This window comes from Onychostoma macrolepis, chromosome 15 (genome assembly GCF_012432095.1).
Source record: "Onychostoma macrolepis isolate SWU-2019 chromosome 15, ASM1243209v1, whole genome shotgun sequence".
NCBI lineage: Eukaryota > Metazoa > Chordata > Actinopteri > Cypriniformes > Cyprinidae > Onychostoma > Onychostoma macrolepis.
This window is the reverse complement of record NC_081169.1, coordinates 28,721,468-28,734,992: the sequence shown is the minus strand read 5'-3', so window position 1 is coordinate 28,734,992 and position 13,525 is coordinate 28,721,468. Positions and strand designations below refer to the sequence as shown.

General features: G+C 34.2%; 1 protein-coding gene across 3 annotated transcripts in view; it reads right to left on the bottom strand.

The window, feature by feature from the left end:
• Positions 1–13,127, bottom strand: part of pdgfd (platelet derived growth factor d) — a 29,976-nt gene extending 16,849 nt beyond the window's left edge. Inside the window, exon 1 of one of the 3 annotated variants that reach the window (XM_058744904.1) lies at positions 12,041–13,127. In XM_058744904.1, coding sequence (XP_058600887.1) covers positions 12,041–12,443 — 403 coding nt within the window. In that variant the 5' untranslated portion in view covers positions 12,444–13,127. The remainder of the gene's footprint in view (positions 1–12,040) is intronic. The other 2 variants (XM_058744905.1, XM_058744907.1) reach the window with 2 other exon arrangements.
• Between the last annotated feature and the right edge of the window lie 398 nt (positions 13,128–13,525).

Sequence of the window (13,525 nt, the reverse complement as noted above, 5' to 3'; positions counted from 1 at the left end):
CCAGAGGCACTTCAGATTGGCTCCCAAAAAATAACCAAATTCACTTCTAAATCTCTTCAGGAAAAGAACAAGAAACTTTTGATTCTTTACAAAAAAAAAGAAAAAAAAAGAGCTTAATTCTTTTTGAATTCTGTTCAGGAAGTGAAGTGAGTTTACACACATTCTTTTGGGAAGTGATCTGAACTGATTCCTGATTCTCTTTCGAAAAATAATATAATTAACTTTTGATTCTTTTGGGGGAAAAGAACATGAAATCACTTGATTCACTTCAGAAAAGTGAACCGAATTAACATCTGATTATACAGAACTAACCTGAAATCCCTTCTGATTCTCTTCAGCACAAATAATCAATTCATTATTAGAATTTGAGCTTAATATCTGAACTGATTTCACTGAAATGGACCACAGAATCTCCGACAGAACACGTACACACACACACACAAACAAACATGAGCAACACAAGAGAAGAAAGACAGAAATGGAGAAATGGTGACAGGTCTATAGAAAGAGACAGACATGCTTTTAGCCCACAAAAGTAAAATATTAAAAATAGCAGATGTTATGCAACAGGAAAACAAAGATCATTCAATGTGACAGTTCATGAATCTTTAAATCAGACCAATGAGCACATCTGATCGCTGTAAAGAAAATTAAAGAATTCATGGTTCGCTAAACAAAAGTGACGACATGGACAGTGACCTGATATGATGTCAAAATTATGCCACCATAATGATTTTTTCATTTCCAAAAGCTCCTTGAATCAGGACCACCATAGCACACACACACACACACACACACACACACACACACACACACAGTGATTACTGATCCATGCATGCAGCAAACACTTGTGATTATGGCTATACTGCAGGAACAGGGCCACCATCCATCACCATGACAACCTGCTGACCAATGAGCTTTTAAATGAACTTAACACACAGGAATAAGGCTGCTGTAGCTCACACACACACACACACACACACACTACTCACTTATGTCACTTCTGTAAGTGTGATACTGACAGACAGTCTAGCAGCTTTGAGTTTAACAGCCTCATTTACACAGTCTCACTCACACACCGTACTTCTTTAACACCAATTTGCTTCAACTTTCTAAGAACAAATACACACTGTACATACACAACATCACAAACACATACACACACAGTTCTAAAAGGTCTTAAAGTTTGGTGTGTTAAAATATGAGCTGTCGTCTGTTATTGTGAAGAGCTAAATACATCAGATTAAATGTTCATGACAGGCATCAGGACAGAAGAAAGTAGGTTATGTTTCAAGAAGTAGAAAGTTGCCTCACTGTCTACTGAATACAGTACACACTTCAAGACAAAATCCCAATAGAAAGAGAACCTCATGAATGATTTAAAACTTGTTACATAACAATAAACAATAATATGATAAGAATAAAAATACACAGCACACACACAAATTAAGTAAAAGGTCAATTTTTATCTAATTCGTTTTATCATTAATATCTGGATTAAGTGTACATTTAATTAGGTAATATGGTACATTTTTAAATTCAATTTAATGCAATCAATCATCACGTTCTGTTCTTAAGTGTATTACAAGTATATTTAATTACTTAATACGGTCATTATTTAATTTGATTTAATTTGTTTTATCATTAAGTTCTGGTATTAAGGTGAACTACAAGTATGTTTCATTTGGTAATATAGTAAATGTTTAACTTGATTTAATTTGTTTTATCATTAAGTTCTGGTGTTAAATTACAAGTGTATTTAATTACATAATAAGGTCAATATTTAACTTGTTTTTAATTTGTTACATCAGTAAATTCTGGTATTAGGTCAACTACAAGTACGTTTAATTAGGTACTGTAATATGATCAATTTTCAATTACATTTAATTTGTTATCTTTACGTTATTTTCTTAAGTGAATTACAAGTATATTTACTTAAGCAATATGGCTAATTTTTAACTTGATTTAATTTGTTTTATCTGTAAATTCTGATATTAAATTAATTACAAGTATATTTAATTGGGTTATATCATCAATTTGTAACTTGATTTATCATTAAGGTCTGGTATTAAGTGAATTACAAGTATTTTTATTATAGTCAATTTTTAACAATTTATTTAGTTTTATTATTTAGTTCTTGTATTAAGTAAATTACAAGTATATATTATAATATCTCTAGCTTTTGTCTGCTCCATGTTATTCCCGTTACCTAAAAACTATCCAAAAACAATTCTGTTAATTGAAATGAAGGTGAAATTCTCAAATAACTGCTATGACTTTTGTTCTACCCACTTAAATGATAGAAGTACTTGCGTTGTCCAATCTATACAGACTGTGTCTGTTCTCCAAATAGTGAAATATAGTCAAAATATACATTTAAATGCAGGATCTAGAAAAACTGCAAAATAAATGAACAAAAACAAATTTTAAAGCTTGGGTTCCTAAACATTCGATCACTCGCACCCAAAGCAGTTATTGTAAATGAAATGATCACAGATAATAGGTTTGATGTACTCTGTTTGACTGAAACCTGGCTTAAACCAAATGATTATATTGGTCTAAATGAGTCTACTCCACCAAGCTACTGTAATAAGCATGAGCCCCGTCAGATTGGTCGAGTCGGCAGTGTTGCAACAATATAGAGTGATATTCTCAATGTTACTCAGAAAACAGGATACAGGAGGTTTAACTCATTCGAAATACTTCTGCTTAATGTTACTGTGTATAGACCGCCAGGACCATATACAGATTTCCTCTCAGACCTATTGGTTAATGTTGATAAAGCGCTAATTGTCTGAGATTTTAACATTCACGTTGATAATACAAATGATGCGTTAGGGCTTGCGTTTACTGACCTAATAAACTCTTTTGGAGTCAAGCAAAACGTCACCGGGCCCACTCATCGTTTCAATCATACGCTAGATTTAATTATATCGCATGGAATTGATCTTACTGATATAGATATCGTACCTCAAAATGATTATGTTACAAACCATTTCCTTGTATTGTGCATTACTGATATTAACTATATGGCTCCGCGTTATTGCCCGGGCAGAACTATTGTTACCTGTAGCAGAAGAACCGCTTCTCAATATTATTAACTCATCGTTATCTTTAGGTCACGTCCCAAAACCATTCAAGCTGGCGGTTATTAAGCCTCTTAAGAAACCACAACTAGATCCTAGAGAACTGGCAAATTACAGACCCATTTCAAATCTTCCGTTTATGTCTAAAATTTTAGAAAAAGTTGTGTCTGCTCAGTTGTGCACCTTCTTGCAAAAAAAAAAAAAGATCTCTGTGAAGAATTTCAGTCAGGTTTCAGGCCCCATCACAGCACAGAAACTGCACTTGTTAAAATTACAAATGACTTGCTTCTTGTATCAGACCAAGGCTGCATCTCATTGCTACTTGATCTTAGTGCTGCGTTCGACACTATAGATCATGACATACTCATAGATCGATTACAAAACTATACAGGTATTCAAGGGTGGTTTAGATCCTACCTATCCGATCGCTTCCACTTTGTTTATTTAAATGGGGAGTCATCTCAATTATCACCAGTAAAGTATGGAGTGCCACAAGGATCTGTCCTAGGTCTTCTGCTATTTTCAATATACATGTTGCCCCTTGGTGATATTATTAGAAAATACGGGATTAGTTATCATTGTTATGCTGATGATACTCAACTATATATTTCAACAAGACCAGATGAAACTTCTAAATTATCTAAGCTAACAGAGTGTGTTAAAAATTTAAAATATTGGATGACCAATAATTTTCTCCTATTAAATTCGGATAAGACAGAGATATTACTTATTGGACCAAAAAAAAAAAAAAATTACAATTTGCAACTAGACGGATGTACTGTTACTTCCTCTACAGTCAAAAATCTGGGTGTTATATTAGACAGCAACTTGTCCTTTGAAAATCATATTTCCCATGTTACAAAAACAGCATTCTTCCATCTTAGAAACATTGCCAAGCTTCGAAACATGTTACCCGTTTCTGATGCAGAAAAGCTAATTCATGCATTCATGACTGGACTATTGTAATGCACTGCTAGCTGGTTGTCCTGCATCTTCAATAAACAAGCTACAGCGGCTAGAGTCCTTACCAGGTCAACAAAATATGATCATATTACCCCAATTTTACGGTCTCTGCACTGGCTACCTATTAAGTTCCGTATCAGTTACAAAATATTATTACTTACCTATAAGGCCCTTAATGGTTTAACTCCTGCATACCTAACTAGTCTTCTATCTCGCTACAATCCATCATGCTCCCTAAGGTCGCAAAACTCTGGACTTTTGGTAGTACCTAGGATAGCAAAGTCCACTACAGGAGGTAGAGCTTTTTTGCATTTGGCTCCCAAACTCTGGAATAGCCTTCCTGATAACGTTCGGGGTTCAGACACACTCTCTCGGTTTAAATCTAGATTAAAGACATCTCTTTAGCCAAGCATTCACATAATGCATCTCATAACCTTGTACTGCAGTTATATCTGATTAAATGCACATTATTATTCTTTAGTTTGGGTTGAACAAATCATTTTTGCTTGGTTGGAACAGCAGCTACGCTAATTATGTCTCTATTTGTTTCTCGGTTCCTGCCACTTCGGTCTGGATCCAACCCTTAAAAAATCTGAGATAACCGAACACCTGAGAAGAGATGATGCCAACCCCTCAGAGGCTCTCAGATGATGCCAACCCTGAAACAACACACAGAACTACCAAATTTTGCTATAAGTTTGATTGCAACATATAATCATTGCTGTTAATAGTGTTCATCGTCTGTTTGATTACGTCATTAACTGATTTTTACCGTACATTTCTGCCAAATGTAGGCTACATCAACTTGACAGTCACAACTGATAAGCTACTATTAAATATATTGTAGAAACTTAATTTCCTGTAAAGCTGCTTTGCAACGATTTGTATCGTGAGAAGCGCTATACAAATAAACTTGAATTGAACAAACATACATGCATACAATTGGCAACTAAGTTTAAATTGAAGCCAAAAAAATTCTAACTGGAAACAAATAAAAACTAAGACTAAACTAACAAATTAAAATGTAAAAAATAAATTACATAAATTAAACCTAAAAAAAAAAAAACCTAATTTGAAATATTAATAATGTACAAATATTACTAAAATAATGCTCTGCGCCATGCAGGATGGATTGCTTTTTCTGAGCTTGTTGCAATTCATTATGTGGTTGTCAACTGTGCCTTAGAATTTAGTCAAAAGAATTTAGTCCATGATAAATGAGCCTTTCATTGTAGTCAGAATACATAATAGATTGATCTCATTATACAACATCAAAAAGGTGTGTGCTGTGTTTTGAACAGACATTTCTCAAAAATAAAACAAATCTAGACATGCATTCATGTGCGAGATCCTGAATAATGCCTGACTCTGTGTCTCTCTGTGTGTGTGTGTGTGTCTGTCTGGCTCACAATGAAGGTCATCCTGGTCAAGAACCTACCACTTAGACAGGAAGAGACCATCTGATTGACATATAAAGTGATCAGTCACAGTTCATTGTGTTTTAATGTGCCTTTTAGGGTCAAGTTTATCAGAAATAGTTGATACCACACTAACTTACACAAAAGTTTTTGAACAGTAAGACTTTTAATATTTTTTTTTTTAAAGAAGTCTCTTCTGCTCACCAAGCCCGCATTTATTTGATCCAAAATACAGCAAAATGTAACATTTTGAAAATATTTTGAAATATTTTTGCTATTTAAACTAACCATTTTCTATTTGAATGCATTTTAAAATGTAATTTATTCCTGTGATTTCAAAGCTGAATTTTTAACATCATTACTCCAGTCACATGACTCTTCAGAAATCATTCTAATAGTCTGATTTGCTGCTCAAAAAACATTTATTATTATTATTATTATGTTGAAAACATCCGAGTAGAATATTTTCAGGTTTCTTTGAATAGAAAGTTCAGAAGAACAGCATTTATCTGAAAAAGAAATCTTTTGTAACATTACAAATTTCTTTATCATCACTTTTGATCACTTTAAAGCTTCCTTGCTAAATATAAGTATTAATTTCTATACCACCCCAACCAACGTGAAGGTGGTTTATGAGGACACTGCCTACGTCCCCGTAAACCAAAAGGCTTAAAAAAAACAAAAATAAAAAAAAAAACAGCATACTAAATGGTGTTTTTTTGAAAATCTAAAAATGCCTGTAGTTTCCTGTAAGGGGTAGGGTTGGTGTAGGACAATAGCACACAGTTTGTACAGTATAAAAAGCATTACGCCTATGGAGAGTCCCCATAAATCACATATACCAGACTGTGTGTGTGAGAGAGAAGAGAGAGAGAGAGAGAGAAAGAGAGAGAGAAAGTGTGAGTGTGACTGTGTCCATCTATTTGTAGTTTCTCTCACCTCGCGTGCTGCTCTGTGCTTGAGTGAGAGATCATGCTGAAACTGTTACACAGTTGGAACCCAAAGCAAAATCTATTTCTGGACGTCTAGAGCCACACAAAACACACGTTATATCAGCACACTCGCCTCAGTTTATTAGTGCACTAATATTCTATTGGAACGTTTGTTCTCATATCCATAGCAACCAAATGTTCCATCAGGATTTATTGTGAAGAAGTTGAATGACATCCTCAGACTCCTGTATTTGCTGCCAATTCTGTTATAAATATGATTATTTTTATATATTTTATGATTTAACATAATATTGAAAAATCATATGTTAAGGCTGCATAAATAAAATGAATGAATGCATGCATAAATATTTTGCATAAAATTAATAGAATACTAAAACTGAAAAACCCCCAAAAAAACCTCACATCTCAAACCTCATATCTCATCGTCTCATTATTTTAACATGTATCAGAATTATTGTAACTGTAAATAACTAAAAAAAAAAAATCAATTAAAAACACACAAACTACTAAAAATGAGACAAACAACAAAATTACTAAAAATCTGCAAAAATGAGATGTTGCATAAAATATATAATGCTGCATACAAAGAAAGTGAGGCCTATTTATTTATCGAGAAGAGAAGAGAAGAGAGAAGAGAGAAGAGAGAAGAGAGAAGAGAGAAGAGAAGAGAATTATTGATTTCACCAAACCACAAATTTATGCAATAAATCAAGCCACACCTTTCTTTAATTTCAAGTACATAATTATTTTGCTGTTCAGAAGTCAGTTTACTTTTTTAAATAACCTATTTGATTGCACCGAGTTTGATTTTGGAATAATATTGTACTGTTTGAGTTACTGTAATCTAATATAAACAATATGCTCTTATTGATTGACTTTGAATCACTTTGCAGTATGTTTTCTGCATTAATTATACTACGGCAAACACAAACCGCCGTGTTCCTGGGAGAATTTGGGAAAGGAAAGAGTTTAAGCAGCTGTTTATATTCCTTACAAGGTGTTGATGCTGAACAGTACAAACAGATTACTGCAAAAATAGAAACTCACAGGAAACAAGCCTCCAGAGCACAGAACATGTTCAACACAGATAATGAAGCGTTTCTGTGTGCATTTCATTATTTTTGTATCCCTGATCAGATTCTTCTTAATATGAGGTGTGTGTTGACAAAACACACACACACGCACGCACACACACACACACACACACACACACACACAATCAGGGCATCACTCGTGAGAAAGTAAATCAATTAGTGCTCAACTGCAGTGTCATGAAAGCCAAGCCTTCAACACTCCAGCCAGCTCTTATTAACACACGCTGGATACCGAATACACTTGTGTTTTACTCACATGGCATTTGACTCATTAAAAAAAGCAAACAAGGTTTGCTACCCGAGCAACTGTCATTTCTCCTTGCTAGCAACCCATGCTATAACTTGGACAAATAACAACGGTTTTATTTTTTTCCGTTGTTTTCTGTTGTAATTGTTTTAATTTTTATTAACAATTTTTTTTTCTATGAAATTATAAAACTTTAATCATTTAATACAGTTGTAACAATATTAGAGAACAATTGTTTTATTTATCGATTGTTTTTTTTTTTTTACAAATTCCATTATATTTTTTTCAGAAATTCTGTTTTTCTAGATTCTCTATTTCATATTTTATATAACTTTATCACTAAAAACTGTGATAATTTAAAAACTTTACCAATTAAATTTTTTTACAGTTATTTTCATATTTATTTATTTATTTTTAAGGTTATGTACTTAATGGTTTCATACAAATATAAATCGCCAAAATCTGTGGTTAATAAAAAATGAAAATAATTAACAAAACTTTACTAATTTAATAATTTTTATTTATAGGACTAGATATCTATGAACAGTATTTTTGTTTTTGCTTTTTAGATTCTGTGTTTTACGGTGTAAAACAAATGTATCTTTAAAAAAAAACATTGGTAATCCAATAAGTTAATTAATAATAACAATTTTAATAATACGGCCCCATGAAATCTGCATTATGTTTTTACTATTTTTTTATTTTTCTGGCTTCTGCGTTTTAAGATTTAATATATCATCAAAAATTTTATTTTTTTGTGTCAAATAAAGTGCTGAAGCAGTCAGCTGGGAATATGTAGGGAAAATGGAAATTTGCAAAACATTGTGAATGACAGGCAATCAAAATCTGCAGAGGTTAGAGTATTTGATCTATTTTTCTCTAATTTATGTACTTTCAGCAACATTGTTTCTAGAATAAGATGTTTGCATGCTGTAAAAATCACAGATATAAAGAGAATAAGAGATGTGTGTCATCATACAGACATGCAGCACACAGATGTCTGATTTCATGAGGGAAACACTGAGCTAATGGAGATGAAACACCCAGTGCTGAGACACACACACACACACACACACACATCAAATGACTTAATCACACAGATCTGCAACTGAGTGCTCTGTCATTTTGTCTGTCAAGGTTTATAGCTACTTTTACAGTAATGGATTCCTCCATCACACACACAGTCGGAGAATAACTGGAGCCTGATGTGTTTTCTGCTTGAAACGATGAAAGAATGTGGACCAGCAGACAGCTGTGTGTGAGATACAGACACAAATATGCTGAGTAAAGACGCATCCTCCTGTCTGCATATAAAAATGACAGAAAACAGGCCGCCGCCACACGCACACACACACACACACAAACACCTTCAAACATTTAAGTTAAAGACTTTTTTTTGTTCATATACTCATACAAAATCAGACCACCTGCAAAACACACACACAATGCAACAGGAACAATAATTTTCTACCACAATTCAAGAAGCGGGTGTGTGTGCATTGTGGGGAATCCCACACCAGATTCCTCATCACTGATGGCAGGGTGTGAACCGGGACACCCTGTGACTCACTGACCTAAAATAACTATATTTCAGCTGTTTTACCCCCCCACCCCACACACACACACACCCTGTCCACAGCTCAACAGTTCTGTCACAGATGCTCAAACACAACAGCCACATCATAAACACACACACCCACACCCACACACACACCCCCCTGTGCAAGGGTAGCTGACATCAAACGGTGTGAATTGTGTCCAAGTACAACTATTTAAACATAATTTCCTAATTCTTTCAATTTTTTTATTCACGCAAAGAATTATGCATGTAATTTTAAGGTAAAAATGTCAAAAACACAAAATTCTTAATTTTAACTAAAATGAAAACAAAATATGAAAAAAAAAAAAAACTCAATGGTAAAATAACCTGACTACATGCCATTTTTAAGGTCTCATTAATTGAGAGAAAGGTTATTACAGTTAAAACTAATCCTAAACAAAAAAGTTAGTTGAAATAAAAATTTTTTTTTTTTTTAGCTAGTTGCCAAAGCAACATCTCAAAAAAAAAAAAAAAAAAAAAACTGTAGACATTTAAAACAACAAAAATCACTAAATTGTGACTAGATTGTTGTAATTCTTGTGTTACTAAAATAAAACTGATTCAGATACCACATATAATATATTTTGAATAATTTATGGTTCATTTAAATAGCCTTGCAGTGCGACAAGTGAAATATTAAAAGTACAAACTACAAAGTATGCACTGCAAGACTATTTAAATGAACCATAAATTATTCAAAATAGATTTTAAAACTCCAAATATTCCAAATAGTAAAAATCATAATGATGGAAAAATCCATGTTATTGGTCAACAACCCTAATATTGCAGTGAACATTTTAACATTCACTACAGGTGTCAGACACCTGCTGGAGAACTAATACACACACACACACGACCCCAAAGGTCCCAAAAATAATCACACTTTTCATCACATCAAATCTTAATAAGCAATGTTTACACTGCATTCAAGCTTCTCATCAGTTTATGCATTCCCTGGGAATCAAACCCATGACCTTGTGTTGCTAGCATCAGACTGTTTGAGCTACAAGAGTACAGGAACAGGTTAAAGATCCTCCTACCGCAGTAACTCAGTGCAGAGAAGAACAGCGCCGTTGACACGAGCAGAGACGATCAGAGAGCTGCAGACCTGTCATAACACGCTTCAGCTGATCACAACATCAACAAAAACTGAGGAACATTCATGCCCGTTCACATCCACAGTGACCACAGAAAGCATCTGCAGCACTTCAAAATGTCTGAATGTCATTCATGAGATCACAAAATATCAAAGCAAGAGTTCTGAGCTCAACTAATGGCACTTGTCTGAAGCATATGGCAATTAATTTTTAAGTAACTGCTGTCAAAGTATTTCAGCAGACACTAGAAAATGTCTAAATGTCACTGCATTAGATAAAATACAAGTGACATTTATTGCAAACACAGACCGCACAAGCACTTTTTTACAAGCAAAACACTCAGTAACACTCTTGCATGGTTTGAAATATAAAATAATAGTTTACCATTTTGTGCTTGTTTGTGGTTAAACAGCTAACATGGAAATTGTCAGAACTTCCTTTACGTTCTGTTACGTTACGTTTCTCTCAAAGTTATGAACAAACGTTAATAGAATGTTTGTTTAACATTAGCTGTTCTTTAATAACGTTCTCTTAACATTAGCACAAAAACATCTGTACCTTTATCGTGGAATTTTTTTTCTGAAACATTTTAGTTTAATGTTTATGTAACGTTTGTCAAATGTTACTAATTGTTTCAGAACGTTCAAAGAACATTCATAAGTAACATTCCCATAATACTTTCAAAATCATACAATGGAATGTTCCCTATACGTTAGCACAACCAAGAAAAAATGGTTTTAACACATGCATCATTAAAAACAATGTTTAAAATAATTTGTGGAATGTTTTTTTTCCCCTTGAAGTATTTTAGTTGAACGTTTGTCTAACGTTCTTTAAACGTTGCTACTTGTTACTTTTGAATGTTCACTGAACATTCTAAAACATTCTCATGTTCACTTAAAACTGAGAATTAAAAACAATTTAAACATTTTAAACAATACTTTGTTCACAGAATATTTTTCTTAAATATTTTAGTTGAATGTTCTTTAAATGTTGTTTCAGAACGTTCAGAGAGCATTTAAAAGCGTCATTCTTATAATTTTTGCAAGATGATAAAATGGAATGTTGCCTTAACCTTCAGACAACCAAAAAAAAATGTTTTTAATCATTAAAAATTGTTTAAAACAATATTTTATGGAATGTTTTTTTTTTCCCTGAAACATTTTAGTTCAACGTTTATCTAATGTTCAGAGAACATTCAAAAGTAACATTCCCATGACGTTTGCTAAATTTAACAAAGAAAAAAAAAGATTTTAAAACATTTCAAACACGACTTTTTCAGAGAACATTCAGGAACAAAGTGTTCATAACTTAAAGGTAACGTTAGCAAATCGTTCTTATGCCACATATTGTTAGCTTAGTACTAGAACATGTTGACAGTTAATGTGATGAGCTACTACACCTGCTAGCTAGAACACCTGTGTGAACTTGAGACTTCAAACATGCACTAAAAAGTTGCTTAATACGACAGCGAGACTTCAAAAAGAATGAAAAAGGAAGCATTTGAGCTCAGATGACACTCGCTTTGACATTTCTAAGTGTCCTAAACTACTTTTGGGGTCACCGTATCTTCCAAACTCACCATTGCTGCGTGCGTTTGACGCCCTCAGCGCTTTGGAGGACATCACCTGGGCCTGTGTGGCGTAATTCTCACCGCTCAGCGCCGCGATGAGGGAGCACACGAGCAGCCACATGATTTGGACCCGAACCGTCCGCTGATGCGTGATCCAGAAGCGCCACATGGACCCGGAGTTTCCACCGCAGCGCTGCGCGTCCTCAGATCCGGAGAACCGGTTCATATAAACCAAGCCGCGGAATCCAAAACCTCCGACTTTATCTGCTTCTGTCCCGTTTGACCCCGAGTTTATAATTCCACCAGAATGCTTTCCATTCCTTGAACATTTACGGAAACCCGAGGACGCGAGAAAAAGTGTCCTGGCAACAATAACGCGCGGGGTGCCGACGGATTCCCAGAGTTCACACATCAAACTCCTGCTGAAAGATCGGGTTGCTGAGCTGCTGAGAGATGGAAGGAGAAAGAAAGGAAGCCCAGGAGGGCTGGACCCCCTTCATCCAGTCAGGACGAGGAAATAACGCCCGTGGGGCGCGTTTTACTGAGTGTTTGCGGGAATACTTTCCCTCGGTGCGTAACGCTTCCACTCTTTTCCTGTTTGTTTCGCCGCAAGGAAAGTTCTGAGTTTCCCTGAAGAGAAACAAGGAACGCTGCGGCGTTACGCACGGGATTCAAGCATTCAGCAAACTGCAGGCCAAGACTTGAATTCAGCGTTCACACTCTTTCTCAGTGAATTACTATAAGAGTGTTTATCAAGTCTAATGGGAAGACATATAATTTAATAAGTGCTTACTTAAGGGCTTCCTCATGAACAATTGCACCTTATCAGATGAGGACATTTCGGCTCTGGGATCTGAATTATTGGAAGTGTTTGCTATGGAATAAAAACTACTTGCTGCCTACTACTTTTTAAATAGTAAACGTTTCAGACAGCAGTACGCTTGTCACATGACCTCACCACGTGTGTTTAATTCAGCAAGTTGCGTCCAATTATCAGCTCAGAATTCATTTACATATTTTGGCCTGCAATGTTCTGTTACAGTTTAAATGTAATATTTAAAAATATTTATTAAAAAGGAAAAACGAACAACTCAGAATTCACATGTTGGCCTGCAATGTCATGTTACAGTTTGAGCATAATAATTATTTAAAAATGTTTATTAAAAATATAACCTCAGAATGTGCACATGTTGGCCTGCAATTACAGTTTGAATGCAATATTTGTTTCAAAATATTTATTTTAAAAAATTGTCATCTCAGAATTTGCAGTTGGCTTGCAATTTTCTGTTTAAGTTTGAAAGCAATATTTTTTTTATTTGGAAAAATATATATCTCATAATTAGATAAGGATTAGATTATTTAGCATTTTTAATTCTATGTAAAATTTCTTGATGTTAAAATTATAGTACTGCTCGTTTGTGACTAAATGGAAGGTCAAGTTGTGAGCGCAATGCATTGTGGGATAGTATGTTTTATATTGCACATTTTCTTAGA